Source organism: Protopterus annectens, chromosome 7.part0, assembly GCF_019279795.1.
Source record: "Protopterus annectens isolate FY-2018-M chromosome 7.part0, PAN1.0, whole genome shotgun sequence".
NCBI classification, from domain to species: domain Eukaryota; kingdom Metazoa; phylum Chordata; order Ceratodontiformes; family Protopteridae; genus Protopterus; species Protopterus annectens.
Window position 1 is genome coordinate 1,161,618,604 of NC_056739.1, and position 22,731 is coordinate 1,161,641,334.

At 41.9% G+C, this 22,731-nt stretch overlaps 1 protein-coding gene across 3 annotated transcripts in view; it reads right to left on the reverse strand.

Moving 5' to 3' along the window:
• Positions 1–22,731, reverse strand: part of USP3 (ubiquitin specific peptidase 3) — a 1,626,170-nt gene that overhangs the window by 1,587,061 nt on the left and 16,378 nt on the right. The window contains exon 2 of one of the 3 annotated variants that reach the window (XM_044077748.1): positions 7,734–7,866. The exons of the other annotated variants lie outside the window; for them this stretch is intronic. Coding sequence (XP_043933683.1) covers position 7,734 — 1 coding nt within the window. The 5' untranslated portion in view covers positions 7,735–7,866. The remainder of the gene's footprint in view (positions 1–7,733; positions 7,867–22,731) is intronic. 3 annotated transcript variants of the gene reach the window in all.

The window sequence follows — 22,731 nt, forward strand, 5'->3', positions numbered from 1 at the left end:
GCAATAGACTCAGAAAGAGAAACCCCCACAGGTAGAATCAGAAATTGAACTATTTTCGGAGTCCAAATTAGAAATATGAGAAGAACCCTGTATCTTTACCTGCATCTTCCTGTTCATATTCAGACTCTTGAATCTTTTCTAGAAAAGAGGGATCACTCTTTCATTTACCAGAAACTAGTTTACAAGAAGGATCAATAACCGGAGTTAAACCCCGAGCCAGACCCAGTAAAACTACTCCTATCCAAATAAGTTTGAGGAGGAGTAGAAACAGGTTTGGTTTTCCATTTAATTTTGACCGGAAAAATTGGGTCAACTGTGTTACTAATGGCAAAAGCAACTTCCCCAGGTATGGGCAAGGCATTCTGACTCAACAGAGAAACCTTCATTGTTCTCTCTCCCAGGACCAACAAGAGTGGCTCTTCCTTGCCCACGGAGGGCACCCCTACAGCTGCAGAGGACATGGCCAACTGCCGGTCCATAGTGGCTGTAGGTGCTACACCAGAGGAATCTGGGGTAAAATGATGAGTGGTCTGAGGTACAACAAATGGCCACAGCAGCATCACCCATCTGCTGCTCAGGCAAATTACTACCTACTAGTGGTAGCAAAGGCCAATTGCTTAACTTTTTCTTTTTGTGGCTGGAAGGAGGACCAACCATGGGACCGGTAGTCTATTATACGGTCAAGCTGAAAATTGTGCCTCTTTCCCAGGTAAGACTAGCAGCAATTTTTCTGACAAAAAAAAAAATTAAACTAAAAAAACAGTAAAAAGCACTTTAAGCCACTATGCCAGCCCCACTAAAGAAAATAAACACAATTACTAGACAGAAAAAAATATTTTCAGTTACTTTACACTACTTTTAAACTGACAGATAAAACATGTGCTCTGCTAAAAAATACATTACAGTCTCAAGACTGTGCTTTAAAACACAGCACTCCTAGCTTTAAAATAACTTTTCTGAACAGGAAAGTAATGAAACATCAATAAAATAAAATAAAATGCAAGTTTTGTCCCCAAATGGGACTTGTCTGCCCATCACAGGAAAGCACAAGCTGACTGTCGATACTCAAAAGCCTCAGAGGAGCATACTCTTTGGCAGCAGTAAAGCTCTTAAGGGCTTTACGACCCAAATGGTATTTTAGTCAGCTCAGCTGCTTGACAGTTTGGATATGTGGAAGGTGCCCTGAAGCTTTGTAAGCTGGCCAGCTGTTGTATCTTTGACAGGACAGAACCCACATAGCTAAGGTTACTGCAGCAGTGATTAATATGATCAACAACCTGAAAGTACAACCAGATTCACAAAACCTTAAGAAACATTTGAATATGAGGCTAATAGGAATGTGATAAGCATCCTTTAAATATAAAATTACTAAGAAACTTAAAGGGGGAATTACAGGTTGTGAAGAACAGCATTGTAAAGTCTGTGACTTTTACAAACTGGTTTAGAAATGAAAGCTATAAAACTGGTCTCAAAGATGCTTCTTTCATTGCTACCATAAAACATTATAGCAATAACCCACGCCTGGGTGTGGGTAATGCTAAATTTACCCACGGTTGGCGTGGTTTGGTCCCGGCGTGGGTTATTGCTATTATACCATGACATTATTTAAGAAAATAAACTATTACTTTTCTTAAATAATGGCATAGTATAATGCCTGTTTACTGCCCTTCCGCAGATGTCTGGCATCCGCGGCAGTTCTGATGTACTGCGCGCCTGCGCAGTACATCAGAGTTGAGCAAAACGGAGAAAGCAAGATCTCCGTTGCTTTTTAGTTCGCTATGTTAAATGAGTTTAACATGGCGAGACAGTTTAAAATAAGCAACGGACATCTCCGTTGCTTATTTTAAACTATCTCGCTATGTTAAACTCATTTAACATAGCGAACACTAACAAAAAGCAACGGAGATCTTGCTTTCTCCGTTGCTTTAAACACTGTCTCGCTATGTTAAATGGGTTTAGCATAGCGAGACAGCTTTAAAATAAGCAACGGAGATCTCCGTTGCTTATTTTAAAGCTGTCTCATATGTTAAACCCATTTAACATAGCGAGACAGTGTTTAAATCGAGTTATACTAATGGAAAAAAGTCCGGGCGACCGGACCTTTTTCCATTAGTATAACTCGATTTACAACGGGCACGCTGGCCAATCAGCGTGCACGTTTTGGGGGGATCATGGTATAATACTGAATAAAGAACTTTCCCTATCAGAGAAAGAGGGAAGGCTTGTACCATCTAGAGTCCGCAAATGTTAAAAGACAGGAGGGAAAAAATTAATTTGATCTGGAGGATGAAGGGGAATCCCCTGAAAAAAGAGAGGGACTCCCATTGCCTTCTGCACCTCTGATGGATCACTCTCAGAATCCATTTATCTTTAACTGCAGTTCCAGTAGCTGCTACTACTGGAGCACACTTGTTTAGTCACTTGAGACACAGAAGCTAAAACATAAATCACAGAGGATTTTTCATCAGAAGAGGGGCAGAGAGCTATAATGATCCTGATATTCACAAATGATGCAAGTATAAACTTTAACACACAAGCTTACTAACGGAGTGTTCTAAAAATAATTATGTCAGAAGGATACACTTTTTCCCAAATCAAATCAAAATATTTTCCATCCTTCTTGGGGTATTAGCATTTCCCATATGTTTAGTAGCAGTTGGATTTTCAAAAGAAACCACTGCAGGGTCAGAATGCAGACTAGAAACCAAAAATCTATATAACTAACTAAGGACATTTATACAATCTATCTGCATTCTTAGAGGCAGAAGGCTGGTAGAAGTTACAGAGCACAATAAACACATCCTCATATGCTAGAACAGGAATGAGGTCAGGAAATTCCAATTGTAATAAATCATACTTTTTTCCAGGGGCAAAGGAATATCATTATGCACCTACTGAAACAAGTGCTTCTTTCTGGATGTGGTTTCTGAAAAAAACAAGAAAACCTCTAAGGGACTATCAGTCACCCGGGAATAGAAAGCAGAAGTTGATCTCTCAGAATCATCTTCCCATTCAATATACTGGGAATATTCAAAGAAATTAAGAATTCTTTTTTTAACCAGTAATACTAGAAATACAAGTGGTCAAGAGTCTGACCTAACCCCTGAACTAAGCCCAATAAATAATTCCTGTCCAAAGTGACAAAGACAAGGAAAGATAAATGCTTAACTTTCTGCTTCTTTTTGCTAGAAATTTCTTTAGAAGCACAGAGGCTCCCATCACTCAAATCATTCTGGGGACAGGCATCCCAGTCCGGCTAGCAGATGGGCATTCCCTGCTCCTTTCTCCAAAGACAGACATGAGTGGTTCTCCCTTGCCCACCAAAGGTACTACAGCAACTGCACAGAATGTCACAAGTCCATGGTGGCTGAAAGGACTACACCACTGGGAGCCAATGAAAAAGAGGAATGATACGAGGAAGCAGAAATGGACACAGCAGAGTCACCCATGTGCAGCCGGGGCAACTTTTAGCCAGCTTAAGGGGCAAAGGCTGTTTAGAAATGTTCTTTTTGTGGCTAAAGAAGGAAGAATGGAGGAACCATTAAGTATTTCCATGGTGAAACCAAAAAGTATGCCTAAACGTCAAGCAAAACATGCAAGCGGACTTTTCCGATAAACATAGAAAATCCCTTTAATTACTTGCTCCTGTCCCCAAAAATCAAAGAAAGAAAAGTTTTAGTCAGGAAAATCACAGAAAAAAAAATTATTTTAACAGCTTTTTCCTCACAAAAGTAAAAAGCCATACCTAGCAATAAAAAGTGACTAAAAGTCACACGACAGTCCATAAAAGACAAAGTTGTGCTAAATCGCCTCATTACTACAATCGCAGCACTAAGAGGCCTGCACATAAAAGCATAGTTACCATATTGCAGGAAAATGTGTTAAGGCTACCAACTCAGGAATAGGAATACAGTACATAAGTTTGTCCCTTACAGGCATACTGACAGCACACAAAATACCTGGTAATGCAACTCAAGAGGACTGCAGGGTGTACACAAGGGCATGTGGAAGCAGCAGGAACAGATACTAAACAGTGGAGTGCGTAGAGTAACGCAACACAAAGGCATGACACGTTACTGCCCTGCTCTGAGAGTTCATCCTTACAATGAAGGCTGAACAAGGGCATGATAAGTTACTAAGAACCACAAGTGGTGAAGGTAGAGGCCCAGGAACCACACAAATCAAAGTCCAAACCACAAATCTAAATTTATTCACAGCAAAAACAGACCAAATGCAGTCAAGCGCTTCCGTCACCACCAAAGACTTCTGCTAAAGATGAAAGCACTTGACTGTATTTGGTCCGTGTTTGCTGTCAATAAATTGGATTTGTGGTTTGGACTTTGGTTTGTGTGGTTCCTGGGCCTCTACTTTCACCATGCATGATAGGTTACTGTCCTGCTGTGTGGGGGGCTTACCCTGACAAGAAACGGAACAAAAGGGCAAGGTAAGGTACTGTCCTGCTGTGGGAAGGGTGGGGGATAACCTAACATAGAAAATAAAACAACAGTATAAAAGAGGTTACTGTCCTGCTGTGTGGGGGGCTTACCCTGACAAGAAACGGAACAAAAGGGCAGGGTAAGGTACTGTCCTGCTGTGGGAAGGGTGGGGGATAACCTAACATAGAAAAGAAAACAACAGTATAAAAGAGGGTACTGTCCAGCTATGAGGAGGTGGTACTCGGAAGTATATGCACACAAACTGCAAAACATACAACAAGGGAAATGAGATATGTTGTATCTAGGACAGCATATGTAAGGTTAGCACAGTGCTGTAAGAAGGTAAGCAGTGGTAAAATGCCCATTGGTGCTTTCAGTATAGCACAGAGTGTGAAAGGTGACAACACAACATCAGACAAGCATGTGGCCATCACATAGGTCCATAGGTAGGTACTAGGCTACAAGCCTAGCCAAAAAAATGTACCCTGGCTTTCGCCACCCAAGAAAATTATTTTCCTGTGCCCCTGTCGAGCAGAGCCACAGAAGTGATCCCCGGGGTGAATTTCCCATTTCCCATCCAATCATCAAGATTTTTCTTGAAGAGTGCTAATGAGGAGCTTTGTTTGACATAGATAGGTAGTCTGTTCCAGAGTATGGGAAGTCTCTGGGACAGGAATCTATCCCTCCAGCATGTTCTGTTTATTGTGGTGACAAGGTTAAGGTCCCTAGAGCGTGTAGCTCGGAGAGATTGGGATTTCTTTAAGTGGAGCATGTCCAACAGCTCTGGGTATGACGTAGCTTTGTATGTTAGGCAGAGATCGCCCCTGAGTAGGCGATATGTGATGGAGTAAAGCTGTAGTTTTTTTAGACGGTCTGCATAGGGCATCTGTTTGAGGCCAGTAATCCTCTTTGTGAGGTATTTCTGTGGTCTATCCAGTTGTTGTAGATGTCTTGTGAGGTTCCTGTATGTAATCTAGAAGTTCTACACCATCCCTCATGCAGGATGCATCCAGTCTCACACAATGCAAGGTCAGAGGGTACTCTGTCCAACATTCAGGACATGGCAGCTCTAGTGTAATACCGGAGATTGTGATTCCTCTCTCTCCCAACCAGCTAACCATGCATCTGGCTGCCATATTTACCTCTACAAACTTATACCTATGGTAGTGTTGTTGTCACCTGTCACTGTGCCCCACCCCACCTATGCAAATGATGATGCCCTGTTCACCCATTCAGTCTAAGTGGGTAAAGTTATGTCTCTCAATAAACTGTAATGCACAGTATGGGTGCCTTCATGCATGCATCAGTTTTACTCTGTGTTGCCCTTCTCATGGCACACAGCTGTGGACCAGACACTGCCCCTTTGCCAGTTATGCAGTATACTACACCTCCCACTGCTTTGCATGGGGCAGCACTGCAAATGTTTCCTCCTATGAATCTTCAGACTCCTCTGCTGTTGACACATCTGACAGTCAGTACTACAATGTTCCCAAGTTGTATCTACTTGTGTGCCGCCATATTGCGCAGCACACTGCAGACCACAAACATCTTACTGAAGGTCCTAGGCATACACTGTAGTGTGCCACTATGTATATCCAAGCAGCATAAGCAAGCCTTCAGGAGTCCAAATACATATTTAACAATATTTCATGTTTGTAACATAGTAGTGCTATATGCCATCTCCTCCATGGTCCAGAAGATTCAGAAGGGGGTCATAAGCCACGGTTCCATGGCATATCCTGCATCATCTGCTACACAAAACAGGGAATGGCCTCCTGTCTATGTCTACAGGAACGACACATCCAAGAGTATGTGGTTGTTAAATGTGTTCATCTACAAACCAGATAACGTTGTCAAAAGTTACCTCACATGAAACACTGATATAGATCACACATCTGCCAGATGTGGAGATCATGGGAACTACCTGAAAGGCACACAGACACATTGTATACAACTCCCTGTGCATTGCACAACACCTGGCAGTTGATGGACTGATCCTTCTGATTAATATAATGAATGGCATGTAGAACAGGTGAGGCCTTGATGACAATGTGGGTGCAGTCTATGGCCCACACAACCTCATGGGGTTATGATCATATAAAATGCACTTTCTGGTAGTTCTTTTTCTTCTGCTGTCCAAGGAAACAATATATGCTCCTCTACGTGATGCAGTATCACAAGGAACTGGATATAGAATTTGTGAAACAGACTCCTGTGAAAATCCTAACATGTCCTCTATGGGATGCTGAAAAGTCCCTGTAGTGAAGATGGTTAATTCTACACAAACAATTGTGTTCACAGGAATAGGCATCCAACACAACCCCCTTGATTCTATGTGTGAGCAACACATATCTACAAACTCTTGTATTGTCTCTCAGTCCAGAATGTAGTAGTCAGCAAGATTCTGGTCATGGAGGGGATGGTTTGGCAACTGCATACAGATCCAGCTGCAATGTACAAATTGACACCAAACACCACAACACATGATGCTCTGCTAATGCTGATACTACTTCTAACATCAAAATGCGAGTAAAGCTCCTGTACACAATGGACATTTCTGGTATTCAAAATGAATGAAGATATCTGTGGCTCTCTGAGCTAAACTTGCATATTTCAGAATCACTCTAGCGTGTCATTTCCACATGTGATGGCTCCCATTAACATGCCAACATGAGTGCATGCAGTTATGCTCTAATTTGCATACTACGCCATTTCTCGGGTGGAATGGTCAAGTTACTTGTTGCTCTCCTCATCATCCCCTCCCTGGGCACAGTCACTCACCGTGCTGCTTCACATAATGCTGCTCACTAAACCTTCTGTTTCCATTTTATGTTATCATAATGTTTGTTAAAATTACTATACAAATGCTTCAATCATCAGATTTCTCTCCAAACAAATTAAACTCATCTAGTAAGTCTTCTGAGCCTTCCTGATTAACATTAATATGGAATGCATTTACAACAATAGAGAGAAGTAAGAGATGTTAACTAAAGTGAAGTCAACTAAAGTTATAAGATATTTACTTTTTGCAACACCCCCCCAAAGCCTGTAGACCATGTGCCCAACTGCTCCATTTCTGCCTATTCATTCCCTAACCAGGCAGTAGCCAATTGACACACTACTTTTAAATGCATATGAGAAAGAAACAATAAAGTATTAATTATACAGGTATAAATTATCATTTTTGGTAAGACAGATAACCTACTGTACCAAGTCAGTGAACTTAGTAATGAAGAACAAAGTGTAGCCTCTAGCATTTTAGTTCATAATAAAACATTTTGCTTCGTGAATACTCACTTTTTTCTCAGCTTGGAGGTTAGGAACTTGCTTTTAGTCAGTAACTATTTCTGCCTGCAGAACATATTCGCTGCACTTCATCTGAACTCCATTTCTAATGAAGTGGATGGACAGCAGACTTAAGTAAGAAAGCCTGGATGGAAAAGATAGCAGAAGGGTGGCATTCAGTGCAACTGCCCTAGATCTCTTTCTTTCTAAGCAGAAGACTTAGGCTACCCCATCCTAATCAATATCAACTATGTCCAGACATCTAAGACTGAGACAGCAAAAGGCAACAGTAAGACATTCAAAGAATGGAAAAGGGAAACAAAACTCATACACAGACAGAAAGCCCCAACTTGCATTAAAAATGCAGAGGGATTGGGTTCATTCATCATTAAGTCAATGGAGTTCAAACTGTACCTATGGCGATACTTTTTATCATGCTGTAACATTGCTTTCGAAAATTTGTTTACAGTATTTAAAAAAAAGTGCATGCAGTACTTAATGTCACTCAACTACACAGAAGTGATCTGATTCTGGGACCAGCTGATAACATGTTAAAACTTTCTTTTTTGAAATACACAGCTATTCTGTCAGTTTCAGACCTCCCTACTAACAAAACACATCAAATAAATTATCTAAGTAATAAAACCTTTGGACTTCCAAGGTTTCACAAATACTTCATTAACTACAAAACAATCATCTTGGCACTGCTATTTTGTTTCAACTCATAAATATTTTATTTATTTGTGACAGTTATTGCACATGATGAAGTTAGGGCACTAGATTACAGTTGTAAGTCATTAATGAGAGGATTCCTGCAGAACTGGGTTTGAGTATCCCTATCTCCATCTGCCTACTATACAAGTCACAGAAAATGGGCTAGGATCCTTGATGCTCTCATGGAGTGCATGCATAACAACCACCTATGAACCTAAGAAATGCTATAAAAGCAAAACCTCTAGATGTTCTACAAAAGTTTATAAAAGATTGCTACACCAGAGGGATCCATAAAAGTTAGTGGTCTGAAGTACAACAAATGGCCACATCAGAGTCTTCTACCTGCAGCTAATGCAAATTGTTAGCCTGCTGTGGTGGCAAAGGGGTGCTTTCCTAACTTTTTCTTTTTGTGGCTGAAGGACTGACCACAGGACCAGTAGTTTGTTCCACAGTTAAGCCTGAAATTGTGTGTCTCTTTCCCTGGGAAGACCAGCAGCATATGCTGGTAAAAATTACAAATCTTCCAAAAGGTCACTTTTTTCACAGTAAAACATAGTAAAGTTCTTTGAAACACTTTGCCAGTCCCACAAAAGTAAAATAAACACAATTTTATCACAGTAAACATGGTTTTCAGTTACTTTACACAACTTCTAAAATGACAAGAAAAAAGAGCACTCCCATATAAAGAAAGATAAGGTTTCTTGACAGTCTGCTAAAACACAAAACTCCTAGAATTAAAATAACCTTCCTGAACAAGAAGTGCTAAACAAGAAGTGCTAAGTGATAAACATGGAAACTTTTTCCCCAAATGGAAAGCTGCCCAGCAAAGGAACACCACCAAGCTGACCATCGATCCTCAAAAGCCTTAGAGGCAAGTACTCTTCAACAGCAGTAAAGCTCTAAAGGGCTTGGTGCCCAAACTTATCTTTTAGTCAGCTCAGCTCGAGGTGCCTGACAGTCATGTGGAAGGTGCCATGAAGCTTTGCAAGCTGGGTAGTTGTAAAATCTTGGAAGTCTATAACCCATTCAGCTAAGGCTACTGTAGCAGCAATCAATATGATGAACATTTAGTCTTCCTTTGATCTCTTTCAACTATGACCCTGGCCACAATGGCTAGGGTAAATATAACAAATTTATGGTTTCCACTATGGTTTGTCATAACATCCAGGCAAAGCTACAACAAAGCAAACACAAAAGAATGCAGCTTCAGCCAGATGGAAAAAAAGAAGACTTTTTTTCTGCCTTGCATTCCCTAGTGGGGAACTCTACCCCTCTCTTAATTATATATGCTAATTCCACAGTTACACAATTACAGACAAAAAAGGAAAAGTTAAAGTACAGTTGCATAAACTTCCTCTAACAGCAGAGGTTTGATTAAATCATTGCTGCTGCAGTAGCCTAAGCTGTATGGGTTACATCCTGCCTGGGATACAACAGTCGCTGGCTGCATGAGTTCCAAGTGGAGAAATCCAGCAACTGGGCTCCACAAGCTTCAGGACTTTTTGGTATATCAACCATGAAAGGGAGCCCAAGTTCCCGATTAGAAAGTTAGGTACAGATATACAAAACCTTACCCTGGCATTAACATACAGACAAAATAGGGGAAAGGGTGGAACGGAATAGACAAACATCCTTTGTCCAGGGGGATGAAAAAGTATCCATGCTTCAGACCTTCTTGTAAAGAATCCTGAAGTAGAATTTCTTCAGTTGTCCCTTTTGAAAGTAAGCTAATCTGCTTCAGGGGTTCCCACAACCGGATTGATTCCTGGAAGGCTCCTTCATTCAGTTTCCATTTGTGAGAGTCTGTCCTCATCCTGCTCAGCATGTCTGCCAGAGCACTTTGCTCTGACAGAATCTAAGAAGGTTGGAGGGTGAAACAGTGCTGCTGGACTACTACCTCCCAAGCTTCCACAGCCAGCCTATACAGGGGCTAAAATCTGGTACCCACTGCTTATGTACCACATCAATGTGGCATTGTCTAAGATCACCTGAAGTGCCATGGACAACAGACAATGCAGATTATTGTGAGGAAGCACAGTTGTGCAAGTTACACTTACCCTTAACAGTAGATGTTCAAATTCCTTATTGCTGCAGTAGCCTTTAGGCAATATGGGTTGTGTCTTGCCCAAGGCACAACTGGCCAGCTTCCAAAAGTTCTCACTCTCTCACACACTTCCACTATGCCAACTGGTTAGCCCGGATGAGGGGAAAAAAATTCAGTGCCCAGAATGGAAAATGTTCAGGTTTCTTACCTAATAGTCAAGAAATATGTTCCTATGCATGGAACAAACTCCCCCTTAACATACGAATCAACCCAAGCCCTTAAGGCAAAACACTTTGCCCAATGTACTAATCATAGGAAACTTAACTGTGAGGCACACTGATGTCCCACTCACTAGGATGAACAAGGAGAAGGCGACAGTCAGTTGTCTGTCAGGTGCCAGGATGCGCCACCTAACACACGCACTCAGGTCACTCCACAAGTACAAATATGACTCCGTCATTGTCCATGTGGGTGTGAATGACCAGAGATGTACCTCCCTGGACTACATGAAGAGAGACACGGAGGAGCTCTCTGATCATGTGGCCCAGGCAGGTTTGACTCTAGCACTGAGCAATATTCTACCGTTATCCAGAATGATACTACAGTACAAGCAGAAAATGATTGAGTTCAAAAACTGGCTAAGTTTCTGGTGTCATTCTAAGGGGATCCAGTATGTTTCTGCCTGGGACGACATGATCAACAGACTTTGATGCTTTGCCAGAGATGGCCTGCATCTGTCACCCCTGGGATTCCAGGTACTGGCTAAGGCTTTTGCCACAACTATAGTGCCTTTTTAGGCAGTGTTCCAAAGACCAACATTCCACTGTAATAGCTATAAACAAATGCAATCTGAGGGTCATGCTGCTTAATGCTAGAAGTCTAAATCTCAAGATACACTCGCTCGAAAGTCTCCTCAAAATGGAGAATGTCGACATCTGTGCTGTAACAGTGACCTGGTTTAAAGAGGCAGAAAGCACCTCTGCACTCCCAGGCTACAACTCATTCCATACCTTTTGGCTCCAGAATGCGTCCAGAAGCTCCAAAGGAGGTGGTGTCTCCATATTCTTAAAGGATACGCACCGCTCTAGACTGGTAGCCCAGCATAATGCATCCAAGATACTTCAGGAACAAGTAACACTGGGTAAGATGGCGATACAAGTCATAGCTTGATACAGAACCCCAAACATGTCTCTAGACTCTCACTCCAACCTCCTAAGCACCCTGTAATCTATCAAGGTCCAACGCAATACTCTCATATTGGGTGACTTCAACTACCCTTCCATCAACTCGGAAAACTATTCAGTACCAATGTACAAGCCCAATGCTTTCTGGAATTTATCAGTTCCAATGCCCTGGACCAGCTCATTGTGACTCCCACTAGAGGAACCAACATCCTCAACCTGGTTATCACCAACATGGGACACCATTGCTCCACACCTATATTACTCCCTGGTTAAATCTGACCACAAACTGATCACCGTGGAAATCTCAGTCTCACAAATTCCCCCCACTAAGGTGACCACCCTGAAAACCTCTCTAAAGCTGACTTTGGGCTCCTAAAAATAGAGGTGGCTAACTTCTCGGCACCCATACCAATGGAAAATAGCTGCAAGACTACAGAATCATACACCAATGCACTGTATGAGCATGTACACAAATGCATGGACCTTGCCATACCAAACAGAACTAAAACCCTCTCCTCCTAAAAATGGAAGCCAATATGGTGATCCCCAGCCATCAATAAACTCTACAACAGAAGGAAGAAACTGTTGCAAAAAAACACGAAGTCACAAGACTGGAAAACCTCTCTATCAGTCTCAACAAAAAGCTAAGATCCCTTATCAAATCCTCTAAAGCCAGCTATGGAGGCAGAATTGTAGCAGACACCAAAATCAACCACAAAGCCTTCTATAGCTATATCAAAAACCTCAAAGCCAATACCCAGATTTGCTCTGAGTTATTGCACAATGGCACCTCCTATACTGAGCCAACAGATATAGCCAACATACTGGCCAAAAGATTCAATGCCAACTTTACCCCTCTCCCTCCCCAGGATCCTATCACAATACCAGAAGAAAGCCTGGTACCCAACATTTCTGTGGCACAGGTAAAAGCTGCATTGTCCAAAGCCAAGAATACAGCATCCACGGGACCCGACAACATCCCTGGCTGCGTCCTACATGAGCTACAAAATGAACTGCCACCACATCTATGTGCCCTGTTCAATCACAGCCTTACCTCAGGCTATGTCCCTAATGAATGGCGCACTGCTAGTCACCCCGCTCCATAAAGGGGGCGCAACTACAGACCTTGGGAACTATCGTCTCATTAGCCTAACGAGTCTAGCATGCAAAGGTATGGAGCGCATCATCATGGACCTGCTTAACAAAGATATAGGCAATCTCCAAACTCTTGACCATACACAGTTTGGCTTTGCCAAGGGGAGATCCTGCCTGCTGAACCTGGTTGACTTCTTCAAGGCAGTCACCAAAGCTATGGATGAGGGTAAGGCAGTGCATACAACCTACCTCGACCTGGCCAAGGCCTTTGATACTACTCCCCACTCGGGTATCATTGATAAACTCAAACTAGGCATCAATCCTTGCATCACTAGGTGGGCTGCAAATTGGCTCACAGACAGGACACACAGAGTGAAAGTTGCAAGTTGCAAATTCCAAATCAGACTGTCGATCAGTCACGAGTGGGGTAACACAGGGCTCAGTCCTGGGCCCTCTCCTGTTTGGCATCTACTTCTCAGAAGTCCAGGCCAACACAGAAGGACTCTGGCTGACCAAGTTTGCTGAGGATTGCAAGCTAGGAGTCATTATCAACTCCAAGTGATGCAGACATCCTACAAAAGGGCCTCTCCGAGACCAATGACTGGTGTCAGAACCATGGCCTGAAGCTTAACACCAAAAAATGCATCATCATCCCCTTTGGAAAAAACTCATTTCCCATGAATTACCACATTGATGGGAGCCCACTGAAGGGGCCATAAGAGATCTGGGCACCCAGGTCAACAGCCACCTCACCTTCGACCACATTGCCACTGTGGTCATAAAGTCCTTCTACATGGCACACCTTATAATCAAAGGTTTCGCATCCAGGAAGAAAGAAGTCATAATCTCTCTCTACTCATCCCTCAATAGACCAATCATTGAATATAACGCCCAGTTTGGCATGTACCTGACCAGACACCTAGAACAGCTGGAGAGGCCACAAAAATACATCACAAAAAGGATCCTAGGCCTTAAACACATGTCCTACATGGACAGACTCAAGAAACTTCAGCTGTTCTCAGTCTCTCATCGTCTACTTAGAGGTGATCTCTGCTGGACTTACAAAGCCATGTCAGACCCAGCCCTACCTGAAATGCTACACCTAAAGAAATCCCAATCCACCAGTGGCACACGCTCCAGAGATCATAACCTCATTGCTACAATTAACAGAACATGCTGGAGGGACAGGTTAGTCTCTCAAAGACTGCCCAGCACCTCGCTGACCCTCTTCAAGAGAAATCTTGACGAGTGGATGGGTAACGGAAAGTTCACTCCAGAGATCATTCCAGTTGCTCTATTGGATATGGGCACTGTAAACTAACATTAGGTGGCACAGTGCCTGGGCAAATTTTTTTTTCGGCTAGGCTTGTAAAGGCTCCAGGGCCATTAGCCTAGTACAGACCTATGAACCTATTTCTAACATAATTCTCTTTAAATTCAAACTTACAAAATTTTTCTTCTAAATGCCAACACCCATCACTGCAATGATCCTACTTAAATCCCACTTTACCACCTTACTACCTCTCACACTTTTAACACCCACCAATTGCAAGTGTCCTATCTCATTTGCATCTCTTTCTCTTTTTCATTAAAAAAATTCTAACTTTTGTACTGCATGTTATGCACATTATAGTAATGTTTGTGTAAACTTCATTCTCAAGCCTTTTGTAAATGTCTAATGTAAAGCACATTATTGTAATGTTTGTATAAAACCTCATTGTCAGAGGTTTTTCTTTTTTATGACTTTGTAATAACTGTCTGGAGCTTTTCTCCTTGGGTCTCCACTGAAAAACGGGCCACTGGCTCAGTTGGACTAACCCGGTTAACAAATGATAAACAAAATAGCATACTCGTCCTAAACTTAGCCAAATGGAATTCATGGAGGTCCTTTGCAGGTACATAAATAATAGGTGTCTAGGTATGATTTTAATTGGGTTTTGAAGGTGGGTTGTACATGTTTGAAGTCGGAGGTCAGGAGGCAGGATAATTCAGTGTTTTGCAACTTCATTGGTGAAGAGGGAGTTGCCTGAGCTATTTATACATTGGAAACTTTCGAGAAGGGCTTTATTGGTAGATCATAACTGCATATTAGGGTTATAGAAGGTTATGAGGCCGGACAGAGCAGGGTTTTTTTCAGGATAGTATAGTATTTGGTGTGCCGGGTTACGTTGGTGGTGTCATAGTAAATTTGGGAATTCTAACCAGTGTAGTTTGTTCAGGGATTCGCAGTGGTGGGACCGTGAGCTGGTGTTGGCAGCAAATCTGGCGATTTTGTTATAGCATGTGGAGAGTGTTTGTTTAGGTCAGTTTTATTTAGGTTTGTTAGTACTGGACATGCATATAGGACAGTTGCTAGCAGGCGGGTTCTGGCTATGGTGATGCTAGCTTCTGAAGTTAGGTATCATTTTCAGCAATATAGGGTCCACAGCGTTTTGTGGACTTTGGCGACAGTGAGGGATATGTGTTTGTTGTACTTTAGTTGTTGGTCAATGGTGAATCCAAATAACTTAGCTTCTGGTACTGGGGTGATGAGAGTCCTATTACCTGAGGATATGGAGAAGGTAACATCCTCGGTTTTGGTAGGGTGGAACAGCATATGCTGTGTTTTCTTTGCATTTAATATTAGTTGGGAATTATTAAGCCAATATTCTACTTCAGTAAAGGATTGTTATTTTTTTTGTTGTAGAAGTTTAATGTTGGATGCGGAGCAGATTAGGGTTGTATCGGTCTATTGGACAACTTTGGCATCTGTAGTTGTATCGGTCTATTGGACAACTTTGGCATCTGTAGTGTTTTCTTTGCATTTAATATTAGTTGGGAATTATTAAGCCACTATTCTACTTCAGTAAAGGATTGTTATTTTTTTTGTTGTAGAAGTTTAATGTTGGATGCGGAGCAGATTAGGGTTGTATCGGTCTATTGGACAACTTTGGCATCTGTAGTTGCGGAGTGGAGTTGATTAATAAAGATGTTGAGCAGGAGGGGGCCTAGGATGGAAACTTGGGGTACGCCAACTGTGACTGGTAATGGGGAGAATAGGCAGTTAGTCCATTTGACAAACTGTTGGCGACTGTCCAGATAGCTTTTAAACCACTGTATGGTGGGGCTGTCAAGGTTGAGATTGGTGAGGCAGATTAGGAGTTTGTTGTGGGAAACTGTATCAAAGGCTTTGGATAAGTCTAGAAAGGTGGCCGAGACAAGATTACCCTGGTTTCTGTATGTGTTTATTATGTTGCTGAAGTTAGAGTGGTGGTGGTGCTGTGGGATGGGCGGAAGCCATGTTGGAAGTTGGATAGGAGGTTGTTAGAGAGAAGGTGGTTGAGGAGTTTACGGTGAATACATCTTTCTAGGATTTTGGATAGTGGTGAGAGGATAGCATGGGTCGATATCTGGAGAGGTCGGTGGAAGTACCTCCTTTGTGGAGGGGGGGGGGGATGATGTAGGAGATTTTCCACAATGTTGGAACAGTGTGTTCAGTGATAGATCTATTTATTAGTAGTGCGAGTGGGTAGGCTATAGCTGCGGGAGGTATTTGGCTGGGAGATTGTCGGCAGCAAGGGTGGTTGGTTTGAGTTTTGCTAAGAGTTTTTGGATACTATATATTGGTACTGGTTTAAGTGAGAAGGGGGTAGACAGACTGTTGTGTGGGAATTTGGAGGAGGTTGTTGGGATGTTTATTAGTTTAAGAACAGAAGAAGTAAAGTAGTTGTTGAAGGTGGAGGCTACATGTGTATTTGACCCGTCTATATTGGGTGGTGGAGTTGTTACTTTACCAGGTTGAAGGATGCTGTTAACTGTGGCCCAGAATTTTTATGGGTTGTTACTAAATTTTCTTTGTAAGTTGTTGTATCTTTCGGCTTTTCCCGGTTAGGGGTTGCCACAGCGGAACTCAGTAAGTAAGTGTAGTAATTTTGTTTGTCAGTCTTAACTTGTTTCCGAGTTCAAGGTATACGTGCCTAGTTGTGAGTTTTTGCGTTGGTGCCAGGTTTTCCAAGCCTTATCCCTATCTTTTAGTAAGGCCCTAGTTGTGCTTTGTAGCCATGGGGTAGGGTTGCTGCGTATTCTAATTGTTTTGATTGGGGCTAGACAATTGAGGATGCCTAGGAAAGTGGAGCTGAAGTATTCTACGGCATGGTCTAGTGGGAGAGCTTTGATGGGAGACCAGATGCAGGATTCTAAGGCTTCTATGAAGTGGTCTGTGGGGAAGTTTTTGTGGTAATGGGTTTGTAGAAGGGAGGGGGAGTTAACTGATTTAAGTTTATGCCCGAGGATGAAAGTGGGATTGTGGTCACTTAAAGAGTTAGAAAGTGTTCCACATTGAAGGGCAGTGTTAGGATGGTTTGTGAGGACCCAGTCAAGTATGGATTCTCTTTTTGAGGACTTATCAATGCGTGTGGGTGATTGAATGAGTTGGGTAAAAGTATATAGGTTTATGTGGTTGGTGGGTGTTGGAGAGTGGATGGGGTTCCAGTCGATATCAACATCGCCTAGGACTATGGTTTCTTGGGAGAGGGTGTGGGACGCCTAGTGTAGTATTGACTAAAATGTGGTTAGGTAGTCTCCTGGGGGTATACAGATACCCATTATATTTAGGTGCTTGTGCGGATTTATGAGGAGTTTGGCACTTATGGTTTCGGCGTTTTTGGGGTTGGGGGGTTCCTGTTGGAGCTTTAAGTTGATTTTATAAACTATGGCTATATCTCCACCTTTTTTGTGTAGTCTGTCTACTCCTAAGTTGTATCCGGTGGGAGGGGGGTTATGGAGTTGTCCTTGATATGTGGTTTTAAGCCATGTCTCAGTTATTAGCAGTATGTCTGAGTCATATAGGGCAATGGCTGAGTGCAGTTTTTCTATTTTGTTCAGGCTGCCACAGTGGTGCAGCGGTCAGCATTGTCGCCTCACAGCAAGAGGTTCTCTGGTTCGATCCTTGGCTGGGGTGCCTTCTGTGCGGTGTCTGCATGTCCTCCCTGTGGTCGCTTGGGTTTCCTCTGGGTGCTCCAGTTTCCTCCCACATGCCAAAGACATGCTGTAGGTGGACTGGACACTCTAAATTGGCCCTAGGTGCGAGTGCTTGTGTGTGTGTGCCTTCTGTGGGAGGTTGGGCGCTGGGCTGGCAACTTGACACCGTAAAACTCCACTGCCAATCATGAGCGGACAGGTGATCTGCTGTGGCGACCCCTAACAGGGAAAAGCTGGAAGAAGAAGTTGGTCATTGAGTCATCATGGTCACTGCTGCAGTAGCCCTTAGGCTATATTAGTTTGGTTACCAAAGTCTATCCCACTTGAGAGAAGGGCATTTATGGATCTAGGAGCACTTTGTTGAATGGTCCTAGCAAAGCCAGTCCTGGAACTGGAAAAAGAATCCAGTGCATGCCTTGTAAAGATACGTACAGAGGACTACACAGCTGCCTCTAGAATGCTTCTAGAGTCCAACCCTTTCCAATATACCACTGAAGAAGACAAGGCCCTTGTACATTGAGCCTTGATACTGCCTGGAATTGGTTTACAATGGTGCATATAACAAAAGGCAATAGCCAAGAAACAACAATCTGGAAATAGTCATTTTGACATTAGTTAACTTTATCTCATGTTGGGACTAAGAAAGACATCTGTTTTTCTAAAGGATTTGGTTCTGTCAAGATAGTACCTCAGCTGCCTATGCACATCCAGAGTATTGAATCATCCAGGCAGTTAGTTGAAGAGGTTTAAGAAAGGGCTGTATCAACCCTCTCCCAACCTTCCGTCCTTTATGAGTAGGTCCAGTTTTGCCTACTGTAATTGCCCTTGACCAATTCCATAAGAAGGGAGAGACGATGTTGCCTGGGCCAAAAGGAACTCGCCACAATTAATTCTGGGAAGCCCTTCTGAATCTTAAGAATCAAGGGTATCTATAGAAAGAGTGCAAATACATAACAAAGCATTCCCATTCAAAGGAATGAAAAAAAAAAAAGCATCCCGTTTTCCAAGACTGCTTGCACGGAGTCCTAGAGCAAAATCTGCTTAGTTGTCCGTTTCAAAAAGAGGCAAACAGATCTACCTGGTATTCCTCACAACTGGATCAATTCTTTGAAAATCCTCTTGTTCAATTTCTATTTATGGGGGGCTGCTTCAGTCCCGTTTTACTCTGACAGAATGTAAGATGCTTGGAGGGTTAAGAATGTGTTGAACAGCCAACACCCATTTACTCACAGCCAGCCTGCATAGAGGGTACAGCTTTGTATCCCCCTCGCTTGTTGATGTGCCATATCACTCTGGTATTGTCTGTACTTGCCTGAAGAGGTACTGGGGACCATAGCTGATAAAGACATTTTAAGGCATGGATCATAGCCTACATCTTTTTTTTTTTTTTTTCACATGTACATGCTTTGGTCTGTCTGAATAACCCCACCTTTGCCCCAATAGAAATTGCTACTCAAGCACAAATCTGAGATGTAAAGGAGAAAATAGAAGACCTGCATTTGCAGTTTCAATCAGTGCAGCATTATAAAAGCCTAAGACTGGAAAGGATACAAGTGCTGGATCTGTGTGTTTTGTTTTTTTTTTAAGATACCATAGAATCATTTTCATGTGTAATCTGTCATGAGGAATCATGTGAATCACTGATGTCAGGAACCACAGAATCCTAAGAAACCCTCTGGCTGTCTGTGACAAGGTTGAGAAATCCAAGAAGATTTCCAGATAAAAATCCCCCTTCTCCGGTGTCAGAAAAGGCCTTTTGCTACAGGGTGTCTATAAAACATACTAAAAAGACAATCCTGTGTGACTGAGTCAAAGAGGATTTATGAGAGTTTATCTGGAATCCTAGATTGCTCAGAAGAGATGAAACCATGTTAAGGAAGCTTGACATCTTGGAAGTAGACTGCAAAGATAATTAAGTAAACTAAATAAGGAAAAGTGTAAGTGCTGTTCAGTCTGAAATAGGCTATGTTTGGGGCTAGACACTTTGTAAACAACCCTAGTGCAGCAGATAACCCAAAGGATAATGCACAGAATTGATGGTCCCAAAGGATAATGCGCAGAATTGATGGTGTGACTCGGACACAGAAAATCTGAAACATTTCCTAAAGCATTTCACTTTGCGATTGTTATAGTATGGGTCTTTTAGGTCCAAAGTTACTATAAGGTTTCCTTAGGGAATGAGAGGCAACAGACTCTGATGGGTCAACACCTTTACTTTTGGAACTTCCACATACATATATTTAGGAAGGAAAGATCTAGATCTGGTCTCCAAGAAAACACTTTCTTCAGTACCAGAAATATTCTGACTATAAGCCTTTGCCCCTTTGATTTAATAGCAACAGTTCTAGGAATCCTATGGTCAGCAAGTATTAAAGAACCTAAGGAAAAAATATTCTGTTTGCTTTCAGTGGTGGAAAGGAATGCCACTGAAAGGAGTTTTTGTATCCAATGCCAAATGTAGTACTACTACACCACCTTTAACACCTATGAGTCTGTAAGGATCTGTTGCCACAGAGGAAATCCGTCAAAGGCTTTCCCATCCTTATTAGGAGGAGAGGGATTAACATTTAAAGGATGTTTAGCAGTAGCAGCAGAATTCACCAAGGAAACACTGAAGTGTCAGAAGTGGGATTAGAAAATAAAACTATAAGTCTGAGGAACTTTTCACAATCTAATTTCTTAGAAGAAGCAAAATGGCTGTCGGGAAATTTTCAGGCTGTAATAAAAGAACATTAACAGCCTTTGTCTTATTGCTAATTCTAAGACAAATATTTGGAAATCCTCTTTTGGTCAAACCAGTACGGAAAGAAACCAAGCTGTCTAAACACACTCACTTCTGTCCCACCTTCATCTTATCCACCCTTGCTAAGTTGGATACATACGCTATAAAATGTACTTAAAAATACCACTTGCTCTCCATCAAACAGCAATGATTGTGGGCTGGTAGGAGCACAATAACTGCTGTATGGACCATGACTATTAGCATCTTAACTCATGAATAAATTAAATTGTACTGGAGCCATTTGTTGACTTAATTCAAGCCTTTGACATGGTTAACCACCCTTTTCTACTTCATGACACTGGGATCAGCCCTGATGCTATGGCATGGTTTAAATACTTCCTACGGTTCAAAGACTTTCTATACAACCATTCATTCCAGTTAAAGACAGGACCTAGTCTTTCCAAGAGTTCACTTTCATTCTGGAGTCCCACTAGGCTCCATTCTAACACTTCTTCTATTTCAAATCTTTATCAACAAACTTCCACTAGACCCCAATTTACCACTGCTTCTTTATGCAGATGAAATTGTCATCTATAGATATGATCACGAACATCATAAAACTGAAACGACTTCAAAAGCACCATCTTAAGATACAACACTGGCTAAATGCCAAACACAACTTCTCAATGCAAAAAAAGGCCATGGTATTCAGCACCATAAACTATCATCTAAATCCACCCACACTTTTTCATACCCTTGACTGCAACAACAATCATACTGAAACCAGCTCCTCCTTTAGGTATTAGGAGGTTTGGCTCCATCAGTCACTAAACTCCCATGATATTGCATAAAAGTTGAGAGACAAGAGCAACAGTCTACTCTTCTGTCCCAACAAAATATCTCAGGTACTCTCACATCCAGCAGGGGCTGCTATAGGAAAAAAGATACCCTCCTTGGTCAACTTGAGTATGGTCTTCCTTTGTTTGCACCTGCCTCTGTCAAAAACACTGCTACCCTTAAGACCCTCTCCAGTGAAATATGTTGATTCACACATAAACCGACCATTTCAAAGGCTAAGTGGCTCCCAGTACAGACCAGGTCAAATCTACTTCCTGGTTCCTTAAAACACTCAAAGTATACCCCCTTCCTACCTCTCCTCCAAACATTTTACTGCCAGTCAAACCTATAACCTAAAAAGCTAAACCAAAGGTGATCCTTCCCTACAAAACCTTCTCAACGACTGTACTCTACTAGCCATTGTTTCCCTGCACTGGTTCCAAAATTATGGCAGTCACTTCCTAGAGATTTAACTGATCACCCAAACTACTCCCTGCTCAGGCTACAATTCAAACAATACTTACTAAAACAGTTTGAAAGTAACTATCCATCTAAAGCACGCGTCACCTAAACTATGTAGTATCTTTACCTCCCACATACCCGATGCACCAATAATGTAATTTACCCTAAACTGTGATTTATTACCACTCCATTAGTCTAAAGCCAATGCACACAACAGTAGGATGAGAGAAAACTAGATTACCTATTAGCTTTCCTAATCTAGCTACCACTACCCCGATCTCCAACACTTCTCCTGCTACTTTACTCCACTTGTGACTGCACATATTTTTGTTTTGTTAGGCCTATTTATTGTATGTCAGACTTTCTAATAAACCACTGTTATTTGTATACTGTACATTCTAATCCAGGCTAAGCCTGTAATTGGTCACTGTTTGATCAGTCTTCATTCCCAGTAAGCATATAGAAATAGACATAAAAACAAACTTTAACCTCAACATCTTCCCATAGCCTGCCTTCTAGACAAACCAGTTACCAAACAGATAAATAACAAAATGACAATACCACCCGCTTTAATATAGCTTTCTAACATCTTTTAATAAACTGTTATCAGTTCACTCACCCAGTTATTAAAATACATACATTAAAACAGCCATAATTCTGAAGAAATTTAATTGGGGAAAACTTGATCTTTGTTCTTCGAAACTCTAACTTTCAAACAAGCATAACAATAAGCGTCACTAGTCACCTAGCATCTCTTGGGACAAGTCTCATGATCAGTACATCTTTTAAATTCCCCTGGGGAGGCAGAATACGTAAGCAGAAGCCTTAACCACCTCCATCAGGCCGTGGAGCTTTTTTTTTCCCCACATGCTATTTAATTTCCATTAGTTACAAAGTAGCCTTTCCAGTCCAATTAATCACCCTTTCCTACCAATCCACTTTGCTTGCACTCCCAAATAAAGAGCAAAGTATTCTGCCAGCATTTTGTCAGGG